We start from the raw sequence: 26,214 nt of genomic DNA, 5'->3' as shown, positions 1-26,214 counted from the left end.
CGACATGGGGGTCAAACTCATGAACTGTGATATCATGACCTGAGCTGAAATTAGATGCTTAACCGACTGAGCCACCCAGGTGTCCTTAGAATGAAAAATATTTTAGATTGTTATATAATTCAATGTTTAGAATCAGAAGAATTTTACAGATCATCTAATCCGAAGCCTTTATTTTATATATCACAGAATTTGGAGAGAAACTAGGATTAGGTTTTACACCAAGTTTCTGATTCCAAATTTAATGTGCTTTTTAGCCTTCCATATCTTTTGTTTACCTGATAGTGTGTAGAAGGTTTTGAGAGCCAGTTTTGTACTTTTTTTTTTTTTTTGGAAGGAGGGTGGTAAATGATGAATAAAGAAAACTGAGTATGCTAAAAAAAGAGAAAAAAAGATAAAGTCACATACAATATTGAGTCTATAATCCAAAGACATATGTCGTCTTTTGGGAAATTGTCTGAGAATTACATACTTTTATTTAGTTCCTTTTCCCCCAGTAGGAGTTTGTGCCTATAGTGTGCCTTTTAAGGTGATACAGTCTTAATATAGATAATATAGCTTTAAAATTATTCAGATTGAAAAAATCTATTGTTCAGAATAAATTTTAGATAGAAGCCAGGAATTTCCTTCCTGACGTGTTTTTGGAACTCTTAGACATTCTAGCTCCAAATATAACTTTTTTTTTGGTTCTTTTAGATTTCCCCATTGCTATGAGCTTCTAGATAGAAATAATATATATCCACATATTTTATAATAGTATTAAGCCATGTAATTTAATAATGTTTAGAATTTTCATAGTCATTATTTTACTGCTATATCCTGGTTTATGAGAATTTAATCTGATTTGTATATTGTGGACCAAAAATGTAAAGGCACTTTTCACTTAGTATGTTAAACACCACACACACACACACCTAGAGCAGCTTTACATCTTTGTTTTAATAGCGTTATATTACAGGATAATTAACTTTAGTAAAATGAACCCGATTTTCTTTTCTCAGAAGAAAACATCACAGACAGATAAAATATGTGACTACTGTGATCTATCCTTGTGTTAACTGTATTTTCTTAAAGTATTGCTAACTATAGGAATTTTTTAAGAAGAGGACAGTATTTCCGTGGTTCAAATGCTTGAAGTCCCATTTCATAAGTTTTCCTCTTTCCTTGATTTAAATCAGATGTCTCCAGTGACTTCATTTTTTTAATGTTTATTTATTTATTTTGAGACAGAAAGACTGTGTGTGCAAGTGCTGGGGGAGGGGCAGAGAGAGAGGGAGAGAGCAGGCTCCATGCTGTCAGTACAGAGCCAGATGCGGAGCTTGATCTTACAAACCATGAGATCATGGCCTGAGCCCAAATCGAGTCAGAGGCTCAACAGAGTGAGCTACCCAGGCGCCCCCCCCCACCCCCCTCGCCCACTGTGGTTTCTAATCTTTAGTTTACTGAAGCTGGAATCGTGACAGTACCTTACCATCCACAGCTGTAAAGGATTAGTAGTTTAAAGTAGTAACCTCTAATTTTGTTACAATCAAGCTGCCAATTTTTCTGTAAGATTTAAGTGTTTCATTCATTGGACTAATATATCTCTACACGGAAGAATGCCTTAGGCCTCAAAACTTTGGCTCTGTATTTAGAGAGCTTATTAGGAATGAAATCGTCTGTCTGGAGAAAGCAGTCAAAATGTGTCTTCCACTTTGTGCAACAATATGAGCAACGCCTTTTGTTGTCAGGGTAACCACATGTCTCTGCAGTCTCTTAAATAGGACATATTTCTTGAGTGCCTCTAGCTCACAGGCCTATGTAACTAGTGAGCCAGCCAAAGGGGCTATGAAAGTTTTATATTTTTTTCTTCTTTTGAATCTGATGTTTGTTTGTTTGGTTTGTTTTGTTTTGAGCCTCTTTGGAAGCAAATGGCTTAGCTTTCCAGTTCTGTTTTCCCATGTCAGACTCCATTCCACTCCCAGAACCTAAGTTTACTTTTACTGTGTTTGGCCACTTTTTGTATTCACCTGTTTGGTTTTGAACCTCTCCACAAATTGTCTGTTTATTATATCAAGATCCAATAGGAATCTCTACTCCCACTTCGCAGCCAATATCCATTTAGTATCAGAATCCTTTTTATATGGCTAATACCATTCACAATCCTGGTCAAACTGAGCAATAAAGAGGGATTACTTCATTCCTATGGAACTCATTATAAAGGGTGATTCCCTCATTTGGGCTTAAGTTTCCTTGACAATAGGACCATCCTACTGCTTTCTTTTGTTATTGTTCTTTTTCTATTCAGTTCTGCTCTCCTCAGTGCTGAGAATCATTGAGCGTTCAGTATGTTAGGAGTCAATGAAGATGAACATCTGGTAGCATCTTCACCTTGATGCCATTATTCTCTGAGAATCATATTGTACTGATAATTTATGACCATATGTTGAATTTACTGGGTGTGACATCCTTTACCCCATATTCTAATTACTTTAGTTGATACTGGAATGAAATTAAGGATTCTTTGATCAGGGAACCAGAGAATAAATGTATACATTTAAATATCTCCATCAGTATCTCTTGTGCTTAGCATTGAAAAGTAACATTTTTCCCACTCCCTAAGCCATATTCCTACCCCTTGTAATGTGACATAAATTTTATTTATCCTTCTACAATTTGCCATTAGTAGATTCTTCACGAGCCTGCTTACCTGACAAAGTTATCACTTAATCAAACTTATGGATGTTCTATGAAAATTAAGACTTTGGATTTTTAATTGCCTGCAGTCCAGATTTAGAAGTATAGAATGGAAAGATAATCAGACTTTTTTGAGAATGAGTAAAAAAAAATGAAAATCCTGAATTCAAAAAGGTGTAACTTTGCATGAAATATGTCCTATTTTAGCAAGGATACTGTAAGGACAGAAAATCATGTGTATATATTTACATCTGATAAAAGGAAACTAAGTATTTTTCTATGCTCGTGCTAGACAACCAATATCATATGTTTTCCTGCTGAAGTTTTGCTTTACTAGTGCTAGAAAATGGCAAATATACTCCAGCAGATTCTAAACAGCTTATAATGGTTATTTTTCCACTGTCTCTCATATTTATAAATTTATGACTTACACTGACATGCCCATGCCATTTGTTGATGTGTTTACTCTTAAATGCTGCCAAGCCAGAAAAGAAAAAAGCATTACAGTTAATTTAAATGATACTGGAACATTTGAAAATAATCTTGTGGTTTGGCTAGGACAAATATTTATATTCTACCCACCTATGAGTATTATGTATACAGTGTTTCTAAAGCATATGGTATTGCAGAGTGCTTTTCAGTTAACAGCACTGGGCTATCACTGGGTAGAAGGATAGTATTTATTGTTAGAGTTGAGAAATAGGTTACTATAAATTTCATGATTTCAGCTTTTAAATCAAAAGGTGGAAAGTCTGATAATAAAGGTCATTAGAAATCTGTATGGGTTCTGTGTTTAGTTCAGGCCGTATTTCCTTCCTTGAGATGCCAGTAATCATACAGCAGACAGTGGCTTGCAATTCCTGTTTCTTGGCATCTCATGTTCTCTTTGAGAAGTTTAGTTTCTCTTCTTTTAATCCAAATCCACTTCCTCCTTCAGTAAAATCTGTTCACTAGTAATTCACACAAGAAACTATTATGTGTTAAAAACACATATTTCCACTGGTTGCAGGTCCTAATTAAGCTTTTACACATTGAATACATGTGTAGTTATAATCACCTTCAAATAATTGTTTCTATTCTTGATATAATACCCCTGGGAATCCTTTCTCATTTTTGGTTATGCACAATAAACCTGGCCATGTAAAATTAATTATGACACTAGTTCCTACTCGAAGTGATCAAGTTAATTGAAGGGCACAGAGCATATGTTATTTTTCTTGCTGTCTATTCGCAATGAACTCCCTTACTTTTTGTCTCACAATAATTCAATAATACTATATTAAGCAGAAAATCCAAAGCTAGTAAATTTAATATAAATGACAGAGATTGGAACTTTTCTTAAAATGTGTTCAAATATAGTATCTTTCTACATGTGTATCTGTACTAATATTCTTTTTCAATTTTTATATCAAATTGTATGGGGGAGCATACAGAACAACTGGGCCTTCCTTATATTGCGGAAAAGAGTGTATATTGGTACAAACTCTTTGAAAAAAAAAAGCTAGCAGTATCTATCCAAGCTAAGCATATGTATACTATAAGACTCAGCAGTTCTATTCCTTGTTGAAAACTCAACATAAATGGATGCTTTGTGTCCACCAAAGACATGTACAAGAATATTCATGACTTTGGTTGTAATGGCCTAAAACTGCAAATAATCCAAATGGACATCATCAGTAAAATGGTGAACAATTTATGGTATATTCACAAAGTGAAATATTACCCATCAATAAAAATGTATTAATAATTCACATGCACAACAATTTGGATGAATTTCATAGATACACTGTTGAGTAAAATAAGCCAGGAATAGAACAGTATGATGCTATTTATATAGATTTGTTTAAGGTATTTTATTTTGTTAGATATCAGAATTATTGTTAGTCACAGAGGAATACGGACCAGAAGAAGTCACAGGTGAACCTTCTACAATTGTAGAAATATTCTAGATTGTGGTTATACAAGGGCAGTCATAGGTTGAACTCCAGTGAATTATGCACTTAAGATTTGTGAAATCATATCTATAAAAATTAAGAAAAAAATGAAGTATTTAGTTATTTAAAAACCCTGTGTAATAATTAACACCTGACCATGTTAAATATTATTCCTATACAATATCAATGTATAAATACAGAACACCCCACCCCTGCTTTGCTTTTGAAAACACTGTTTTTTGCTTTGTTTTCTTTTAGTGTCCTGAATTTAAAAGGCCCAGGGACATAGCAGTTGACTGGGTTGCTGGAAATATTTATTGGACTGATCATTCTAGAATGCACTGGTTCAGTTACTATACCACTCACTGGACTAGTCTGAGGTACTCTATCAACGTAGGGCAGCTCAATGGCCCCAACTGCACCAGACTCTTAACAAACATGGCTGGAGAACCCTATGCTATTGCTGTAAATCCTAAAAGAGGGTAGGTTAATGAGTTGGTTATTTATTCTTCTTGATATGTGTATCCATTTTTAGAGATTTTCCCACCTGTGTACTGTAGTTTTCTTTCTGTAATAAGCGTTCAACATATAATAGATTTACAAGACTTCTAAAAATCCCTTTACTTATGTACAAAAGCATGTGCTTTTCGTACCAAATGGTGGCACAAAATATATGTTTTCCTGAGAGGTTGCTCCATTATACATTCTATGTGTGTGTGTGTATGTGTCTAATGTGTACGTTGCAGGTACATTGTTGCAATACACACAAAACCAATATTGTTAACCTAAAATTAAATTTTGAAGATATTAAACATAATATTGAACACATTAAGTGTAAGAGTATTAGTGTTTTGGCTATTTGTGACAATAAAAAATGAAGGTGTATGTGCAAACAAATCTAAACAATTTTAACACAAATATTTCCTTTCCTTTTCTTGAATTGTCCCTTTCTTACTCTTTTACTTTTTCATTTATAGGCAATGACCAAAAAGAAAGTAGAGAAATGTTAAATAAAGCTCCTAATTACTACCCACTCTCTATTGGAGTTTGCGAGTCCATAGATTTAGAATTGGGCCCCAAAATCTGCTTTTTCAGGGACTCTGGGGTGATTCTGGTGCACACAGTCTGAAGAGACATTGTGTTTGGGAGCAGAGTTGGGTTGTAACGGCACTCCAACCTAACCAACTTGACCTATCTCTTCAGGATGATGTACTGGACTGTCGTTGGGGACCACTCCCACATAGAAGAAGCAGCCATGGATGGCACTCTGAGAAGGATTTTAGTACAAAAGAATTTGCAAAGACCCACAGGTATGATGTGTTGCTGACACGGTCTAGAATGCGGAGCAATATGCTCGGCATATTAGTGTAACAAGACTTTCCACTTTTGTTGGCAATATAATCATTTTTACAAGCACATAAAATAATTTATAGTATGGCTTTATGAAAGTCATTAACATTTCATGTTGTATTTTGCCAACTTGAAAGTCAAGGCCTTATCATACTGCCAGTGATATTACAGGGATGTTATTTGAAAATTGCCTAAGTTGTAAGGCCGTTTGTAGGATTTCACACGCATAGAATTTCAACAGTTTACAGTGTAATAGGGTGTTTTTACCGATATAAGTTAATGATGTTGGGATAGATGGTACTATTTCTAGAGGATCAGAAGCTAAATGGACAAAGAGGTGGGAAAACATAAATAATTTTTAAGAAGAAGATTTGATGATTCCTGGCCCTTTCATTCACAGCCCTTTTTAATCAGACTTCAATAGCTTTCCCAGTTGTGTCATCTAAGCTATGCTCCAGACTCTCTGTACTCTCAGGACTGCTCAAGAACTCAGGTGTTTTTTCTGCCTCCCTGTTTTTCTCCCATTCCATTTGCCTCCCCACCTGCCCTTCTGACTTTTGTGCATCCAGCTGAATCTTACCCACCTTATAACATCTAACTTTAACACTTCCTCAATAAAACACTTTCAGAACTGCAAGGAACCTCAAGGATTTCATGCCACAAGCAACGCTTCCTGCCTACTATATCCCAAAGGAGAGAATACATTTTCTCTATCACATATTATTCAATCATTATGCTTTGTAGTATCTTATATAATTGAAATTTTATTCATATTTGGCACTTATATCCATTTTTTTAATGTTTACTTTGAGAAAGAGAGAGTGTGTTATGGGGGTAGGGCAGAAAGAGAGAGGGAGACATGGAATCTGGAGTAGGCTCCAGGGTCTGAGTTGTCAGCACAGAGCCCGACATGAAGCTCGAACTCACAGACTGTGAGATCATGACCTGAGCTGAAGCGGGACGATTAACCGGCTGAGCCACTGAGGTGGCCCGGCACTTATATTCTTATTAACTTTTAATGTGCTGTGTGATTTTTCCTTCAACTAGATTGTTTTTACTCTTTATGGGAAGGAGCAATCTTTGGGATTTAGTTCATTTACATAAGTGTGTCTCCATTCACTGGTTTAACAAGTACTAATTGAACACCCATCTGGCGGGAGAAATTTTTCCAGGTGCTGAAGACAAGTCCTTACTCTTGTGAAGTTGAAAATACCAACTCTCACGAACTTACCTTCCTCCAGAGGATAGAATATACAACATAAGTCATGTCAGATACTAATAAGTGCCATATAGAAAAGAATGGGCACTTATGGAACACTATTTTGATCAGGATTATCAGAGAAGCCATCTTAGAAAGGTGATATTTGAGAAGGGAACTTCATAGAAGTAGCAGGCTAATGTGAATATGTAAGCAAAGAACTTTCCAAACAGAGTGAAAATCAAGTTAAGAGTTAAGGATGAGCTTAACATTTGTCAAAAACAGCAAGAATGTTAGTATGCCTAGAAACATTTGAGCAGCTCAGGAAAGTGGTAGAAGTGTGGGTGCCCAGGTGGCCAGGTGAAGGTCATGTAGGACCTAGAACACACTGTTAAGGACTGGATTTTATTCCAGTTTTAAGGGGAGGCATGGAAGGCTACTGGAGAGGCAAATGGCATAATAGTCTCGTACGCTGTTTTCATTTTTTAAAGAACCTTAATTGTCTTAACTTTTTATTTCTAACTAATTTTGGACATATAGAAAAGTTCGAAAATTATTTTTTTTAAAGTTCTGTGATGTTAACAACTTACATAATCATAGTATGTGAGACATGATTTTCATATTAAGGAATGTTTCTGGCAGCAGTTTATAGAATTGCCTGTCACAGGGTTCTTAGGAAGGAGCCTGAGACAGGAATTCTTCTAAAGGTTATTTATGAGGGGAGTGCTATTCAGGAGATATCTGTAAAATATGGAGAGAGAAAAAGACTATGTCTCAGGTAAACTCTAATTTTGGCTTCAGCCACAGGGATGTGCCTTGGAGCATAGATCCCGTAACAGGGAAGGAGTCAGATTTTATATGATCCATCAGTCTTTGGTTGGCCTTTGGACTCAAACTTCCCAATCCAGACTGCTGCAGACAGTTGAGCACAAATCTCTGGGGAAGGAGGGCAAGTGTGATTCCTTAGCTGCAAACAGTGGATAGTGGAGAGGTATCCCTACCTACTAAAGGAAATCTGAGCTGGCCACCACAGCATCCCCTACAGTGGGTGAAATGCAAATGAACATTTTTCATGTGGTGACCACTCTGCCCAGCACTATGGGTAGCTTAATGATGAACATGGCATACTCCCTTTTCTCATGGAGTTGATATTTAAGGGAAAAAAATGAGGCATGCACTAAGTTTGAAGTTTTGGCACAATGAGAGAATTGTTACATGCCTTATGATATCATGGGAGTGCAAAGGCAAGAGAAATTATATCTAATACTGGAAAACTATGTGAAAGGTGTCATTTAAACACGTGCTTGAAGGATAGGTAGACATTTGAAAGGTGGACAGATAACTCACCATGGTATAGTTTTTATAAAGGTGTTCTTTTAGGTCAAATATATCGGTGTTGATCCCAGGGGATTATGTACCACCTGTGAGATCTCAGAAAGGAACTTACTATCTTCAAAGTTCGATTTTTACCATTAACAAACCAAGGGGGGATTATGACTAACTTATGATATTGTCGTATTTATTAAATGACATAGCACTCTGAGCCAGGGGCTGCAATGTGAAGCACATGGTATGTTCTATGATATTTGAAGTCATGAATCACCTAGAAGGGGATGGGATAGGTAATGTAACATGAACCTAGAATAGAGAGCTTTAAATACCAAAGTATTTTTATGTGATTTTTTAGTCAATAATAAACCACTGTACAATTTTGATTCAAGTAGTGATGTGAATAAGGTAGGTCTTCTTGCTTTGGTATCATTGTGCCAATGGAGTGAATAGATAGAGAGCTAAGAGACCAGCTAAAAATCCATTGAATGGTCCTAATGAGAGCAGAGAGTAGCACAACTAGAATGGTAACAGGTGAGAAGGGGAGAATGCATACAGAAGGGAAAGCAGAGTAAGCATAGAATTTATGAAATACATATGAGAATAGAGGTAGAGATAAGAAATATCTCAGAGGTTAAAATTCACAATAAATTAAACATCTTCTTATTTCCTTTCTTCATCCATTCCTCCTTAAATTAAAAAATATTGGATGCTCGGGGTGCCTGGGTGTATCAGTTGGTGGAGCATCCAACTTTTGATTTTGTCCCAGGTCATGATCTCACAGTTCGTGGGATTGAGCCCCACCATCAGGCTCTGTGTAGACACCATGAAACCTGCTTGAAATTCTTGCTTTCCTTCTCTCTGCCCTTCCCCAACTTGTGTGTGTGTGTGTGTGTATGCACACTCTCTCAAAAAAAAAAAATAAATAAACATTAAAAAAATTGGATGCTCACTATATGCCAGATACTATAGGTAATCAGATATATTATATGGGATATTTGGATCCCTACACTCACAGAGCTTAAATTCTAATATGGGGGACCATAAAAACAAAAACCAAACTGTGTGTGAGCACATCTGATAGGAGAGGGTGCACCATGCAGCAGGTGTCACTTTAATTATAGTGGAGAGGAAAGGCTTTCCAAGGTGCTGATTAAGATTAATTGCTAAACTATGTGAAGGGGTAGAAAAAAATGGGATGATGTTGCAACACGAAGCAAAGAATGGGACAGAGACCTGAAGGTAGGAAAGCCAAAGAGCATAGTAAACAAATTGGAAAATAGCATGAGACAAGGATTAGAGAGATGGGTAGGGGTCAGCCTAGGCAGGATCTCGGAGACCAAGACAAATACCATTGCTTCATGTTAAGTAGATAACCAGCTCTAATCAGACATCAGAGACATATCAAGAAAGAAGTTGGTGTGAGGCTTTCGACTCCATGTGATTGGGCATGTGGGAGTTTTCTTCTCAGTAAGTCTGCTTTGAAAACTTCTGCCCCACTCAACAGGAGTAGACTCTTGAAAGCTGTTTATTCACTCATTCAACTAATTTTTTGTGTGTGCTTACTGTGTGTCAGAGATAATTTTAGGCATTTGGAATACAGGAGTGAACATACAGATCCCTATTCTTCTAGTGGTTATGAGACAAAACCATATTTTAAAAAGTAAATTATAAAGTTGTGAGGTGTTTGGTGCTATGGAAAAAAAGAGTAAAAATAGAGTAAGAAGGGTCAGAAATGGTGGAGGCAAGTTTGCAGTGTGACATTAGTAGGTCTTCAGAGTAGAACTTTGAGAAGGTGACACTTGAACAGACTGTGTGTTGCTGTCAATCACCGGCAAATGTTGCAGGTGTGGTTATGGCCCCAGGTGAATCAGTCAGATGGAGATATCTCACAGATAACTGAAAATTTTAGTTCTACAGCTTAAAGCTTGGAGTTTAAACTTAACGTTTGGGGAATTAGCAAAGAAAGCTGATAATTAAAGTTGCTGGGGTTGTTCAGATGGACAAGAGAGGGGGGAAACAAAGCATCTTCTTAGGGTAGAATTTTGTGAGATGCTTATATTTAGAAGAGTCACAGTCATGGGGCACCTGGGTGGCGCAGTCGGTTAAGCGTCCGACTTCAGCCAGGTCACGATTTCGCGGTCCGCGAGTTCGAGCCCCGCGTCGGGCTCTGGGCTGATGGCTCAGAGCCTGGAGCCTGTTTCCGATTCTGTGTCTCCCTCTCTCTCTGCTCCTCCCCCATTCATGCTCTGTCTCTCTCTGTCCCAAAAATAAAAATAAAAATAAAAATAAAAATAAAAATAAAAATAAAAAAAAGAGTCACAGAACTGAAGACTGCAAAGATGTTTGCGCAACTGGAGCAAAACAATGGGATTCAGAATCAAAAAAGCTGCAGGAAGAGTCTCAAAAGAAATATGGTACACCTTATTGGGCATAGTATAATGACTTGCACAAAGAAAATATAAAGCAGCAGAAAGAGCTTAAGTCCGCCATTTATATAGGCTTGAGTTAAAACTGAGCAGCCTGCATAAAGTTTTGAGCATCAAATTTCTCATTTGTAAAATGTATATGATAATATCTACCTTATAGAGAATTCATAACAATTTAAATCAGATGTAAATCAATGTAAATTGATGAATATAATTCCCTGAATATCTAAGAGGCTAAGAATAATTATAAAAACAATCATATGCTAGGGGTGCTGGGTGGCTCAGTCGGTTAAGCATCTAGCTCTTGATTTCATCTTAGGTCATGATCTCAGGATTCATGAGATCGAGCCCTGTGTGGGGCTCTGTGCTGATGGCACGTAGCCTGCTTGGGATTCTCTTTCTCCCTCTCTGTCTCCCTCTCTCTCAAAATAAATAAATACACTTAAAGCAAATATATGCTAAAACCTTATATATGTATTCTATGTAACATCCATCATAACTTCCTAACACTGATAATTATTTTTATTCATTTAAAAATGTCATTTAGTATATTTTGTTAATTTTATTCATTTTCTTATGGCATATCAATTTGAATTCTGTAAGATTTTTAAAAATCCACAAGCCACTTATAAAAACCTATTACTTTACTTCATGCCCACCTGCTTCATAAGTGGCTTTCTTAATATTGGAAATGCTGGTTTTGTATTCATAGGCAGGATTTTATTCCGTCAGGCAGAAACATCTCAAATGTTATCTTTACAGGGATTAATAACTCTTGAGTATTGTCATGCTAAATGTTATTGATATAAAAATGAATCAAGAACAAATATCATGAGATCTTTAGGAAATAATAGATAATTAGGTTTCATAAACAGCATATTACTAGAAAGGTATAATGAAAAGTTGGCAATAAGTCATTGTTCTGCATCTATATGTATATGTACACATTATATGGAGAGAGGCATGTGTACCCTATGAGATATTCCTCTGTGGAAGTAAGTTCATTATTTATGTCTTCCCAGAAACATCTCAAGACTTGTTTGTACCTATTTTTTCTCTCTCTTTTTTTCTTGGCATATGTTTCTAAATATTCGCCCTGACTCCAAGGTTATTATATTGAAATCAGTAACTATAATAATACCTCTGTTAGCCTCCAAGTGCAACATGTTGTTCTTTACATCTTGGGTTTATTGGAAATGCTACCTTTCCTTTATGAATCCATGAATGAATGCATGCACTGAGATGTAGTACATTTGTTCGTATCTGTACTTTAATAGGGTACACAGGATATCTGCAGGATCGAACAGCAATAGAATAGATGTGAGCTTATCTCTACCCCTTTAGGTAACCCCTGTGTATTCCAAGGTTAGAATTGTACAATCCAATTGAACAGTTAGCCCACCACTTAGCTAGACCTATATTTGCTCACTACCAGCCTTACCATTACATACTTTACAAAATCATGATGGGAATACCTCAATTCTTTGGGCTTTCATAGCACTCGTTATCTCCATAGTTGATACTTCATCATCTACTTTAATGATACAGTAGAACGTGAACTCTTTAATATATATTCTGTGTACCCACCCAATCAGACCATAAACAACTTAAATCAAAATTATTACCGGTATTCCTATGCACATTGAAGAATATTACAGTGTCCGTAACTAGTGGGTGCTTAAGAATAATTATATATTGAATGAATGAAGAGATGAATGCCTACAATTTTTAACATTCTAACCCATGGTATGGTTTTATGGCCTCTTTTAACAAATGACACACTTGTCTTATTTTATTAGGCACAATATTAACAACAAAGGACATAATCTATCTTCTGATTCAGTCAATTGTGTGGTAGTTGAACTTCATACTCCATGAGAGTAGGAACATGATCCGTTTTGTTCTTTGCTACATACCTAGTACCTGACAGTGTATAGTACAAGGGAGGTGTCTTATGAATATATATTGGGTTAATGAATGATGTGTCAGGGAGGATACTTTCCAGCTCTCCCTCCAGTAAGAAGGCATGTAAGATTACATGTTTTTTTTATTTAGATACATATTATTTGATACCTAGAAGCTTATTTATGTTGCCTTTAGCTTCCCCCAAATCATGACAGTTTCTGAGAAATTAAGGAATTACATACTGGCCCTGAACTAGTTGTAATTATTCATTCAATCTGTAAATTATTTTCTATTATACAACAAAAAGTATCTAATTAAATAAAATGGATAGAACTTAGGACTATTTTGGAATTCCTTGATGCATTTATTTTACTCACACTCAGATAAGGGTGTGTGTGTGTGTGTGTGTGTGTGTGTGCACGCGCACGCGCTCGCATGTGTTTGTAACTTTAGTCTGGAATCTAAGACTGGAAGTAAGCAGTCTATCTCAAAAAATAGTTTTAACAATTAAAAAATAAATTTCACATAGTGGTAAATATTTTCAGTTTTTGGACCCTTTTTATCACCTCTTAAATCAAGAATATGGTAGTGCACACTTGCTGGTTAGTACTAACTTACAAATGTTGACTCTCCTTTCACACAGAATGTATGTAATCTTTTTCTCTATTTCTGAGAACACAGTGATTTTAATTTATTACTTTCTTCAAGTCTTCTCAAATACCCCATTGGTATTGTCGGTTCTCATAAGATTTTGCTTTGACCATTTCCATTTTCTTTTTCTTTTCTTTCTTTCTTTTTTTTTAAGACCATAGTGGATATAAAGGAACTCATGGGAGGGTCTTGGAAATTTTCAGAGTTCAACAAAAGTGAGATTCAAAAATCCCTAAAATGTAATAATAGTCTTGGTATCATGGGAGCCTTTATCATATATTCCTAAAACTTAGTGAGCCCATGTCTTTATCTTTTAAAAGCCTTCCAAATTGTGATTCCAAAATACTTGATTAGAACAAAGTGACATTTTATTTTAAATTTTCTGTACTTACACAGACTTGGTTGCAAATATCCATCATTCCCAGTTCAGATAAAAATGACTTTCTTGGGAATTGATTTTTTTTCTGTTTTATAATCAGTACTTTATTAAAGACAAAAAGGAGATGTGATATTTTAAAGATAGAAATGAACTTGTTCTTTCATATAAACTTCACTCTCATGTCTATAACAAGAAAAGTTAGTTGATTCCTTTATTAACTTTTTAATTTAAAAGACTATCTCTTTTATTAAAGGGCTTAAGGAAAAATCAAAATCATCGATTTGTGGATTTTTTGGAATATAAATCCCACTCATCTGAAAGCTTTGTTATATAATTTTTATCTAGATATAATTCATCCAATAGCACAATATGTGACCGGAGCTGATAAAGATGGGTTTGTCTTGGACAAGCCTAGACTAACAATGCAATATATGATACTTTTGAAAACTGTCTTACTGCTGCTGAATCTGAAGCAATAATATTGGTAATTAGACTGTATTACACACCCTTTGTTGTCTTTCCCACAGTTAACAAATTGGATATTAACAAATTTAATATCCAAAAGTGAAGGACAATTTTGGGGACAGCTTTTTAAAATCTACTTCTTTATTGTATCACATTGGTGAAAGAGAAAGAAAAAAGTTTTTTCAACCCTTCTTAGACAACTGTTCTGAAATATAATGGTGGCAGAAGGAAACTGGGTCATTTTATGGTTCATGTCGCCCATAGTTATACATGAAGAAGCAAAATCATAACTTCCAACATGACTCCAAATAGCAAATTAATCATCGAGTAGAAACTAGTAAAACACGGGCCACTCGTTTTCATTGCTAAGTCATTTCTTAAAAACTGATTGGGCATAGTACATCTTTATATTATACTCAAGAAGCAATATTTATATTTGATTTGATTACATTCAGGCTAGATCTACAAACAACTAAAAAAATATTCTTGAATTATCTTCACCATGAGTTTATTTGTTTATTTTTCACTCTGATTGTTAAATCTTGGACTGTCTACAGAGGAATCCAATTAACACAAATTCAACAATACCTTTCATTCAGTTGCATTGCCATTGAAGTGTATCTCAGTTATTTATTGAATGTTCTGATTGAGAAAGCTATCTAACTTTCAGCTGCCAAAGGCATTTTAGTTTCATTGTACAGTTTTTATAATGTAATACATCATATATACAGACTAGTCACAAAAATTAAATATCTATAACAGTGAAGACTAACTGTACAATTTATATGTTATAGATCTTACTTTTCTATATTGAAGGAAGTTTGCTTAAGACAGAAAGCTTTCTGTCGATGATATTTTTGCAAGAGGATACTGTCTGGACTCCAGTAACATTATGAAATAAAAAAACAAAAACCTGAATAAGTAGAAAAAACATTATTTTTTACCACATCTTATTTTAGTCGATTGTTATTCACTAACAGATACTGATGATAAAAATAAAGACAAGCAGTCCCAAAGAAAATTAATGATTCGAGTGAAAAAGTGTAAGCACAACTCGAACCTTAATTACGGAATTTGTCATTCATTCTTCTCTACTATAACCATCAATCTTTAGTCAGTTTAAACTTTAGTATGCACACAGGTGTCTCACAATACCATAGGCAAACTCCTAATGGGTGAAAATGTCTTATGATTAAGCCCATGAACCTTTTATATTTGAGAAATATACCTTCATGAGGATATCCAAAATATAACTAATTACACTGAATTATTTTAAATTTAAAAAATTAATGTTTATTTATTTTTGAGAGAGAGAGAGGCAGGGGCAGAGAGAGAGGGAGACATAGAATTCAAAGCAGGCTCCAGGCTCTGAGCCTGGGACCAACCTGGGGCTTGAACTAACAAATCATGACCTGAGCCAAAGTCAGATGATTGACCGACTGAGCAACCCAGGAGCCCCACACCCTGAGTTATTTTAAATAAAGGTTAGATAAGTGGTTTAAATGATTAGTTAATTCTGTATATATTAAAAAGATAAAAACTAAAATACGGAAAAGATTTTTTTAGAAAATAGCCATAATTAGGAAACCAGTAAGTGTGGAAATGAAGGATATTTACGGTAACTTTTCATATAGGAAGGAAAATTTTTACTATAGCCAATTAAATTCTAGGTAAGCTATCCACATTTAATTCAGATAAAGATTAGTTATTCATTTTTTTTTCTAATTTCTACAGTACCATAATGTAGACTGGGTAATTTCTTTGATATATGAAGAAAAATATCCATCATAATTATATATTAAGAAGCAGAAATATGATTTTAAATAATTTCACATTTATTTTTGTTTATTTATCCTTATGTATTGGTTTTGTAGGTCTGGCTGTGGATCATTTTAGTGAACGAATATACTGGGCTGACCTTGAGCTTTCTGTTATTGGCAGTGTTCTGTATGATGGCTCTGATTCAGTAGTCTCTGTCAGCAGCAAACAAGGTTTGTGAAGTGCTTTTGTTTTGTCTTTAATTATTATTGAGTATATTAAGTACTGATATGTAAATATAAATATGAAAGGTTTACGTTCTGAGTTTCCTCAATTTCTTTTTCCTTACAAGTTGTTGCTCTTACTATGGATTAAAACTTTTATTCCTGGTAGAAGAACAAAGAGGCCAGGCCAGAAGAACTTAGCTTAGGACAAACATGGTCCATTGCTTCTCAGATTCAGAAAATACTCATTCTGTTCCTTCTGTAAATATTACATTCTGGGCAGAACACTTGAGTTAATCAACATTAGTGCCTCTGAACACAAGTTTTTATTTGAAATTGCAGTGACAGCAAGCAGAAATGAATTATTGTAGGGCACCTGGGTGGCTTAATCGTTAAGCCTCTGACTTTGACTCAGGTAATGATCTCACAGTTTGTATGTTCGAATCCCACATCAGGTGAGCTCGTGCCCCACTTTGGGTGAACTTGAGCCCAGGGGGAGCTCCACTTCTCCTTCTCTCTCTCTCTCTCTCTCTCTCTCTCTCTCTCTCTCCCCCTTATGGGAGTCTTTGTCTGTCTGCCCCTCGCTCACTTGCACCCTCTCTCTCAAAAAAGAATTAAAATAAAATGCCTTTAAAAAATGAATGATTATATATAATAAAGCATCACTGTAACAATTGTTGCATTCAAGAGAAAAGCAGTGTGTAAAAATAACTTACCTCTACCTCCAGTGAGTGCAGAATCTACCTGTGCTCTTCTTTTGTGATACCCTTTCTTTTTTTTTTTTTTTAATTTTTTTTTCAACGTTTATTTATTTTTGGGACAGAGAGAGACAGAGCATGAACGGGGGAGGGGCAGAGAGAGAGGGAGACACAGAATCGGAAACAGGCTCCAGGCTCTGAGCCATCAGCCCAGAGCCTGATGCGGGGCTCGAACTCATGGACCGCAAGATCGTGACCTGGCTGAAGTCGGACGCTTAACCGACTGCGCAACCCAGGCGCCCCTGTGGTACCCTTTCTTATTCCTGCCTCTGTGACTACCTCCTATATTTTATTCTTTTTTTTTCTCCCACTTTCTTTGCCTGGCAACCTCAGTTCTTTCTGGTGAATTTAATTTCTTTCCCTTCTGGTTTATTTTTCCCTTCTCCACCACAACTTCTTCTCTTATTTACCACAAATTGTTTATCATATGGACTTGAAGTTTTTATATGTATATATTACATATACTGAATATAGCTCTGCTTCTTGTTTTTTTTTTAACAAAAGCAGAGAAGTTGAAAGAAAAATAATTAAATTGAACTTTCATTGTGCCTTTGCCTAATGTCTGTTTTTTCTATGATAGCCCTAGACAGACAAAAAAATTCCATATTACACCTGATTACAATAACGTTGACCTTTTCAGCTTAAGTATATTGAAGTAGCATATATAAGTTTTTAAAAAAGCATTTCATGTTTTACAGCCTCTAGATAATAATTAAAATATGAATGTCATTTTGCTTGTTATAAATTTCAGTATCAAAAGTTAGATTAATTATTCTTTTCATAAAACCTCTTAAAGTAACAGTTATTTCTTACAATGGGAAAAATGATGGCCTCTATTATTGTTAGCCACACTCGTCATGTGCACCATTGCTATTTGCCAGGTTCTTTTCTTGATCCCATTTCAAGACAACAATAGTAATGCCTTTTTCTCTTCTTTTCTTTTTGTCATTCAGGCAATCTAATTTGATCATTAAGTTGATCTAGAACACAAATTCAGAATTTTGTGAGCTTCCTAATTGTGTACAATGGATAAGGCTGGCCTGTACCTTTTCTTTTGTCTGCAAACTGTACAGAGAGATGACTCTGCATATAGTAAGCCCCCAGCAAATGCTTTGTGGGGCTGCAGATGGTTAAAGTGATGATAGAAATGTTTTTTTATGTTGTGAGTGATGTGTTTAGTATCTCATATATTCTTACTGCAAAGAAATTATTTATGACAACTTTTCAGCTAATAGTAAAAACATTATAATTCTCAAATTTTTTTAAACCACAGTAATAAGATTTTCTACATGATCTTAAATAAAATTGGTGTTAAGTCCAAGCATTTATTTACATTTTATAACTCTATTTTTTAACTATTTATAACTTTTATAACTCTATTTTTTAAAAATTCTAGGCTTGTTACATCCACATAGGATTGATATCTTTGAAGATTATATATATGGAGCAGGACCTAAAAATGGTGTATTTCGAGTACAAAAATTTGGCCATGGTTCAGTAGAGTACCTAGCTTTAGATGTTGATAAAACGAAAGGTGTTTTGATATCTCATCGCTATAAACAGCTAGACTGTAAGTATATTTTATACTGTTTTTGATATTGGTGAATTTTTTTCCTTATGACTCTCAGAAGACAGTATTTTAAAATATTTTAACTCTTTTAATGTCTTAATCCCAAGAGTTAAGTAACTTTAATTTTGAAATCACTAAATGTTTTAAATCACTACAATGAAGATATAAATGGTACAAAAGTTTATTTTGTGTTGGACTGTGTTTCCTTGAAATTAGAGTTGACTTGGTTATTTAAAACAAAAGTTTCCTTCTATTTTTCTAAAAGTCATAATAAAACCTGTGAGTCTATATATAAACCATGCAAGTAGTGAAATACATCATTAGCCATTTTGACTCTTGTTACTGATAACCAATAACAATCATAACATCAACATTCCATCTTTAAAATCATCCTGGGGTACTGCTTTCAAGGGTTATATTTTCTCTGATTGTGACTTTTTTATTGTTACTTTCCCTCCTAGAAAGGAATAGGTAAATGGTTGATGTAATTATCTTGAAAGGTATGTTCCAAACACAACTACCAAATATATTGAAGAACAAAGAAAAAAAAAGTGGCTGAAATAATGTCTTTATGTATGAGTTTACACTTCAAGAAACTGTGTAAGATTTGTTGATAATGTTTATAGCAAATAAAGAGATATTTACCTCATTCGGTACAATTATCTGGAAAGGCAACAATTGGTAATTATCTAAATCAGTTCTAGAAACATTAAAATAGCACATAGCCCCCTAAGAACTTTCTGAAATGCTATCCAAGGTTTTGTTGCTTTTTACCTGTGATCTGACATATTTAGTTCCAAGATTAATATGAGTACACTCTCTATCATCCTCTAGTTCTGTTTGATTCTTATTCATAGTCAAATATTACCACCTTCGTAAAAACTACATAAACAAATAAAACTCTGCCCTAAGTATAGTAGGTGTTTGAGTAGTGGTTCTAACAGAGTGAAAGCCATTTTTATAGTCATTCTAACGACAGATCCTCTAAGGAGAGCTGTGGAGTAATTTATGACTGCAGAAGATGCTAATTGGTGAGAAATTTAGACAAAAATAAATGTGGCAGACATTTACACGCACATAAACTCCAACCTGATGTAAAGGAAACCATGTCAAATGTGGTGTTTAGGAAAAAAAAAGTCATATCCTCTGTTTGTGTTTTGAACAAGTACATATGGGTTATAAGTCTTTGTAAGTACGAGGGGGAAGTTGTTTCTGTCTGTTCAGCAGTTCTGAAGCTATCTAAAATGAGGATTAGGTCCCTCAAGACTTCAGTTGGCTGGATTTGTTTTACGTAGACCCAAACTGTACTTCAGTATCTCAGAGCAATTCTTTTACCAAAAATATGTCAGATGGAAGAGTGACAAAGCATATATTTGGATACTTTCTTCTCTCTTGGGAGAGAAGAAATGTAAATCAGGGTAAATTTCCTGTTAATGATGGATGTTGGTTAACACTTTCTCTTTACGTATAAAGGAGAATGGTAACATTGAAAGGACATACACCCAAAAGCAATTTGATAGGATGTCTTTTCAACATTGCTACTGCATCCTTTCACCTTGTTAAATTTTACATTTTTGAAGCCTATTGTACTTATAGTTATGAATTTCTTTGTTTTCTTTTGTTTTAATCAGTACCCAATCCATGCTTGGACTTAGTGTGTGACTTCCTGTGTTTGCTGAATCCTTTTGGAGCCACCTGTGTGTGCCCAGAAGGAAAATACTTGATTAATGGTACTTGCAATGATGACAGCCTGTTAGGTAGGTAAACTTTATTATTCTGTAAATAATGAATTAATTTGTATGATAAATTTTCACAGCTATTGAAACTGAACAGAATTAGCTAGTCAATCATCAGTATAGCTGCCTTCATATCATTGGTTCTCGAATGCCTATGTAAACTACTCTCTCTCTGATGATGACTTTCTATCAATTTATTCCTCATTTATTCACAGAGCTGCACGGAGCACTTGCTATACATTTAAGACTAGATTAAGAACTTTGAAGTCAAATGCCAAATCAAGATACTTTTATATAGCTCTTTTACCAGCGAGGATTATGATATTTCCCAGGATGCCATTTTGTTATAAGGTTAAACCCAGCCATTTTAAGGTTTATTCATTCATCAGATTCATGGTGAACAACTTCCATGCACCAAACACTAATTTACAAACTGAGGATAAGAAATGAAGTTGTAGTCTCTTCCGTGTAAAATTTGATTCACAATACATACTACTAATAATACTAATAAATATTTTGAGGGCTTATGAGCAAAGCATAACACTAATTTAGAAGCTAAGGACTAATTTTGAAACAAAACTGACAAGATTTATTCAGTCTTAGAACTCATATTTTAGAAGCTACATTAACATTAAAGCAAACATTTTAAAAAGTGAAACATTATTTCAGATGCTTATAAGTAATAAATAGCAAAAAATCAAAAATAAAATAACAAAAATCAAAAACCAAAATAGTATTGAAGAGATGTCTCTCAATTATCCAGGTAAACTGACGTTAAGTTCCCTCATAATCAAGACATTAACCATAATGGAAAAACAAATTGCTATTAAGTGAAAAGAAAATTAACACTCAGTAAATTTTATGACACAGACAAAAATATAGGGCTCCAAAATCCCTTGAGGATCACAACATTTTCCACTGAGATACACTTAGGATCTCTTCATAGCAGGGTTTTCTACCTGCTATATTTTTCTCTGTTGGAACTCCTCACATAAACACTGTGCCTTTGCCCTTAGTAAACATGTCTACACCCATATCATGTTCTCATTGTTGTCTCCTGGGAGTTACATACAATCGGAAGACTTTTACCTTTACGATACTGTAAGTGTCCAAAACTATCACAGCTCTTTCATTTAATATATATTCTTTAAGCATTGGATATGCAAAGCTGAAGAGGATGTAAAGGTGAAATGATGAATAGATAGATTTTGTGTCAATTGAGATACATGGTACGGAAGAGACAGAGTTAAAACTACTGTGAGAATTCAGATGATCATCCAGTTAGAGAATCGATTACAGTTTCCTGTAGAATATGACCTTAGAACAAGGTCTGTAAAGACAGATGGGATTCAGATTAAGTGGGAATGAGGGATCAGAACATTAAGACAGAGGAACTGAAAAGTCATGAAAATAAGGCATGTAAAGAAAATAGTGAGTCATTTATTTTAGTTAGGGTGTAGCATGTGTGAAGTACTGTTGTGGGTGGCAAGGTTAGAACTTTCTTAACAGAGAGCTAATTGTAAATCATGATTGGTATTTTGGATGAGTACTTTAGTGCCAGTTCTTGAAGGGGAAGCTGTCACTGGCACTAGAATGCACCCTTTCTTTTTATTGATTATCTTTCCAACCAGAGTAGCTGTGATCTCAGCTGTGATGGTCAAGTAAGAGAATTACATGAACATTTTCAAATGTTATTAGGCACATTTTTCACTAGCTGCTCTGACATGGTCACGTAGGTAAACTATGTGTCGCCACATATTTCTCTTTAACCTCTCAGAAATAGATTTTTTTAAATATCAGTCTATCCTTGTGAGGAGATGTGCCACATTTTTACTAGTTCCACATACACTCTTAACCAATGATCTCACAGGTGCCCCCTATGTGCTGTGTCTACCTGTATTAGAGACCCCTCAGAGAGAGATTAAGATTCTGCACAGAAGTATTCTACTAATGCCACCAATGTGACTTTTACATCGATTCAGATGTTATCAGTGTTGTTTTTATGGTCAAGTTGCCTATACTTTTTGCTGTTTTCCCTTTATAACTCGACATTAATATCTCTTCTACATAACACTCCTTTTTTCTTCTTTGCTTAGTGTAAATAATTTATCTAATAATCCACGTTTATTTATCCAGTAATCCAACAAATATACGGGAAGAGGTTGGCCTGGGGTAGATCTGAGGTCGAGCTTTGTTTTAGGCCAAGATCTATCACTTAACTAATTTATGTGACCCTGTCTTCCCTTAGTCTCCATTTCTCCTGTATAAAATTAGGCTAAATATTACCACTAGTTGCAGTAATAATAAATATTTTTAAGGTTTATGAGCAAAGCACAATGTAAGTATATGTATATTATTGTATTTAATTCCCCCGAGATCCCCAGTGATAGTATTATCATTACCCCTATTTTTATAGATTAGGAAACTAAGGCAGGGAGAGGCTCAGTTGATTGTCATCCCAAGGTGAACCTAGGCATTCTACACTCTTAACTGTCACACAGCACACCCCAGTGCCTCTATGTCACCTGTATTGTCCATGTCCAGAGTCACTGAAAATACTGGAAAGGACCTATATAAACTGCCTAGCACAATGCTTTGTAAAAAGTAGGCACACAGCACTCTAAGATAAATCCATCATGAAGTAGGTAGGAAAATGAAGCAGGTTTTTCGCTATAGTACATCACCAAATTTTATAGTTTTATGTTTAGAATGAGAAAGCATGTTTGTCTATGCACTTATTCAAGATCTAAAACTTTTTAGGAAATTTCAGTTTTACTCTTTCAGATCTGATTGAAAGACATGATTCCAGGTACCTCCTAAAAGCTCATTTTGTAATTTAAAAGAAAATCTTACATTTTAAATAATCAGAGTGTTAAAAGTATTCATATTGGCCTCTATGCATATGAGTCTTGGTAGCAGACAGCTTGGACCACCTCAGTTAAGAATATAAATAAGGAGATTTCAGAATTATTGATTGGTGTAGATAAATGCCAATTAATTTTTTCCTGACATTAACATTTGATACAGCCAAGTTTTCTCCTCCTTATAATTACTTGTCTTTCTCTAGCTGCTATTGTTAAATGATGAGACACTGAATATTTTTAATCTTCATGTAAGAAATTTGAAATTCAAATGCTACTCATTCTTGGAAAAGTATTCACCTGCTCTTTCCTATAGTTGATTATAATTGCTGGAGCTTGGCTTCTAGGGGTGATTTAGTTATTGGCAAAAGCAGCCTTCTTTTTCATTATAAAACTATTACAGTTAGGTTTTGAAACCCCACTTCTATTTCATCAAACAGTGTTATATTTTAAAATTTCTGTTGCCTGCGAGACCCGTTGTAGAAATGCACTTGTCCTAACATGTAGAGATTTCGGCATTTTTTTTTAATTTTTTAATGTTTATCTATTTTTGAGAGAGAGAGAGAGAGTGTAAGCAGGGAAGGGGAAGAGAGAGAGAGGGAGACACAGAATCCGAAGTAGTCTGCAGCCTCTGAGCTGTCAGCACAGAGCCCAAAGTGGGGCTTGAACTCATGAACTGTGAGATCATGACCTGAGCTGAAATCGGATGCTTAACAGACTGAGCCACCCAGGCACCCCTGGATTTTGAATATCTATGTAGTTCACTTAGAACATTTACAGGTGAAAATGAACTCCCCACATAATAATCTTAACTGTGATCATAATGCCTTAAATATTTATCTTCACTGTTTACATTCACAGCTCCAATTAGGATCTTTTATGCTGAATGAATTAGAAATGTTTGGGTGAATTTTAAACTAAGAAAGCCTATAATTCCATTCTAGATCTTTCTTGAGAACTCAACCTCTATATTCAACTCTTTGCTTTATAATGAGGCAAGTCTCAGAATTGTCTAGTACAGCTGATAAATAGTCTCTATTGATGACAATGGATATGATATTTGAATCTTCTTTTTTTTTTTATTTGAAGTCACTGAGGTTCTTTACGGTGCTTTTATGATTATTGCAGTGATACATTAAAGCTTCTACTATGTATGGGCCAACATATCTTGAATAAGGAATACAGGCTATTTTGATTTGAACTTACTTCACTATAAAAGAGGCATGACTCTAGTAGAAGACATATTCTAGAGCTGAATGCTTCTTACAGTATTCTCAATCATTTGTGTTCCATTGGGCATTATGGCCTGCCCTAAGTAAAGCAGTATTTCTAATGGAGCAAGGCCATGTTAGCGCACATAGAAAAATAACCTGAAAAATTATTCCAAACCAATTCTTATCATAAATCAGACTCATCATATTTTTAAAAATAATTTTGCAACCCAAGGGAATGACTATCTTTTCTTATCCTCAACCAAAATGTATTAAGTAGACAGATGGTGCCTAATCATTTTCCATATGGAAATTTTACACATGGAAATGTTTCTGACACTGTTTTATCAACCTCTTTTACCAAATCTAAGTGACTTTTAGTTTTAAGTTGTTTATACATAGTTAATAAGGATGTATATCAAAGAATATACTTTCATTTAAATGTTTTTCTAGACCACAAATTATATGTGTGTGTGTGTGTGTGTGTGTGTATATATATATATATATATACACATATGTATATATACTCTAAATTTATCCTACATATTTTAGTTTGTTTACATATCAAATCGTCCTAAAAATAGGCCATGTTTGCTTATATCACAAAGAAAATGCATTGCTTATAAAATATTATATTTTTAGGAAGTTTCAGTTTGTTTTGTTAAAGTTTTAATAGATATAAGAAACGATTGATAATTCTTTATGCCTGAAGGATAACAGTTAATTCAATATTTGTATTCAACCTTCAACAGTGGTTAACATCTATTTCTCTGTTTTCAGGTAGTGTTTATACTATTTTGTTTCTTCTACTTTTATAGTAGAGGTATTTATTTGGAGAATTTTATTTAAAAAAGTAGATCCTAATATTTAATTTTTATTTATTTAAATTGTCCTTACTCTACCATCCATTGAATAGCATGCTAATTTGTACATTTCTTCTTATAACCAGATGATTCATGCAAACTGACTTGTGAAAATGGAGGAAGATGCCTTTTAAATGAGAAGGGTGATTTGAGGTGTCACTGTTGGCCTAGTTATTCAGGAGACAGATGTGAAGTCAATCACTGTAGCAACTACTGTCAAAATGGAGGAACTTGTATGCCATCAACACTGGGTAAATATGTGAATGTCACTGTATATTAAAATAATTTGCATTTTTCCTTATATGTGAAAAACATAAAGAAAATACTTAATGTTACAGATATAATTCCTGATGTCTTAATAAAGAATACATAGACACAAGTTAAATATAATTGTTAATTCACCATAATCAGTAGCGTTTGTTCTAAATTCAGTAGTGAAGTTCTAGTCACAAAATTAGCAATGGTACTGATCATTATCACGTGTTGAGTGCCTGACATGTATCAGGGCTCAGTGTTCATAGATATTTTGATGCTGGCTTAGAATGATTAAGTAACACCAGTTTTATAAGCCTTATATGTTTGTCTCCAAAATCTGTTCTTCTTTATTTTAATTTTATTTAATTTTGACATTTCAAGGTAGAGATTTTTTTTTAATTTATTTAAATTCCAGTTAGTTAGCATTCAGGTGTACAATATAGTGATTCAACACTTCATATAACACATGGTGCTCATCTCAACAAGTGCCCTCCTTAATCCCCATTGCCTATTCCACCTCCCATTCACCTCTCCTCTGGTAACCAGTTTGTCCTTTATAGATAATAGCTTTTTCTTGATTTACCTCTCCCTCTTCCCCCCCCTCCTTTGCTCCTTTGTTTTGTTTCTTAAAATCTACATATGAGTGAACTCATACGGTATTCTTT

General features: G+C 34.7%; 1 protein-coding gene across 3 annotated transcripts in view; it reads left to right on the top strand.

The window, feature by feature from the left end:
* LRP1B (LDL receptor related protein 1B) overlaps positions 1-26,214 on the top strand; it is a 1,910,230-nt gene that overhangs the window by 1,797,821 nt on the left and 86,195 nt on the right. For all 3 annotated transcript variants that reach the window (XM_045479681.1, XM_045479680.1, XM_045479683.1), the window contains exons 78-83: positions 4,866-5,089; positions 5,811-5,917; positions 16,188-16,304; positions 18,450-18,623; positions 20,255-20,380; positions 25,381-25,545. In XM_045479681.1, coding sequence (XP_045335637.1) covers positions 4,866-5,089; positions 5,811-5,917; positions 16,188-16,304; positions 18,450-18,623; positions 20,255-20,380; positions 25,381-25,545 — 913 coding nt within the window. The remainder of the gene's footprint in view (positions 1-4,865; positions 5,090-5,810; positions 5,918-16,187; positions 16,305-18,449; positions 18,624-20,254; positions 20,381-25,380; positions 25,546-26,214) is intronic.

This window comes from Leopardus geoffroyi, chromosome C1, assembly GCF_018350155.1.
Source record: "Leopardus geoffroyi isolate Oge1 chromosome C1, O.geoffroyi_Oge1_pat1.0, whole genome shotgun sequence".
In the NCBI taxonomy this organism is placed as follows: Eukaryota; Metazoa; Chordata; class Mammalia; order Carnivora; family Felidae; genus Leopardus; species Leopardus geoffroyi.
The sequence above is the reverse complement of the archived record's forward strand: the minus strand, read 5'-3'. Positions and strand labels throughout refer to the sequence as shown.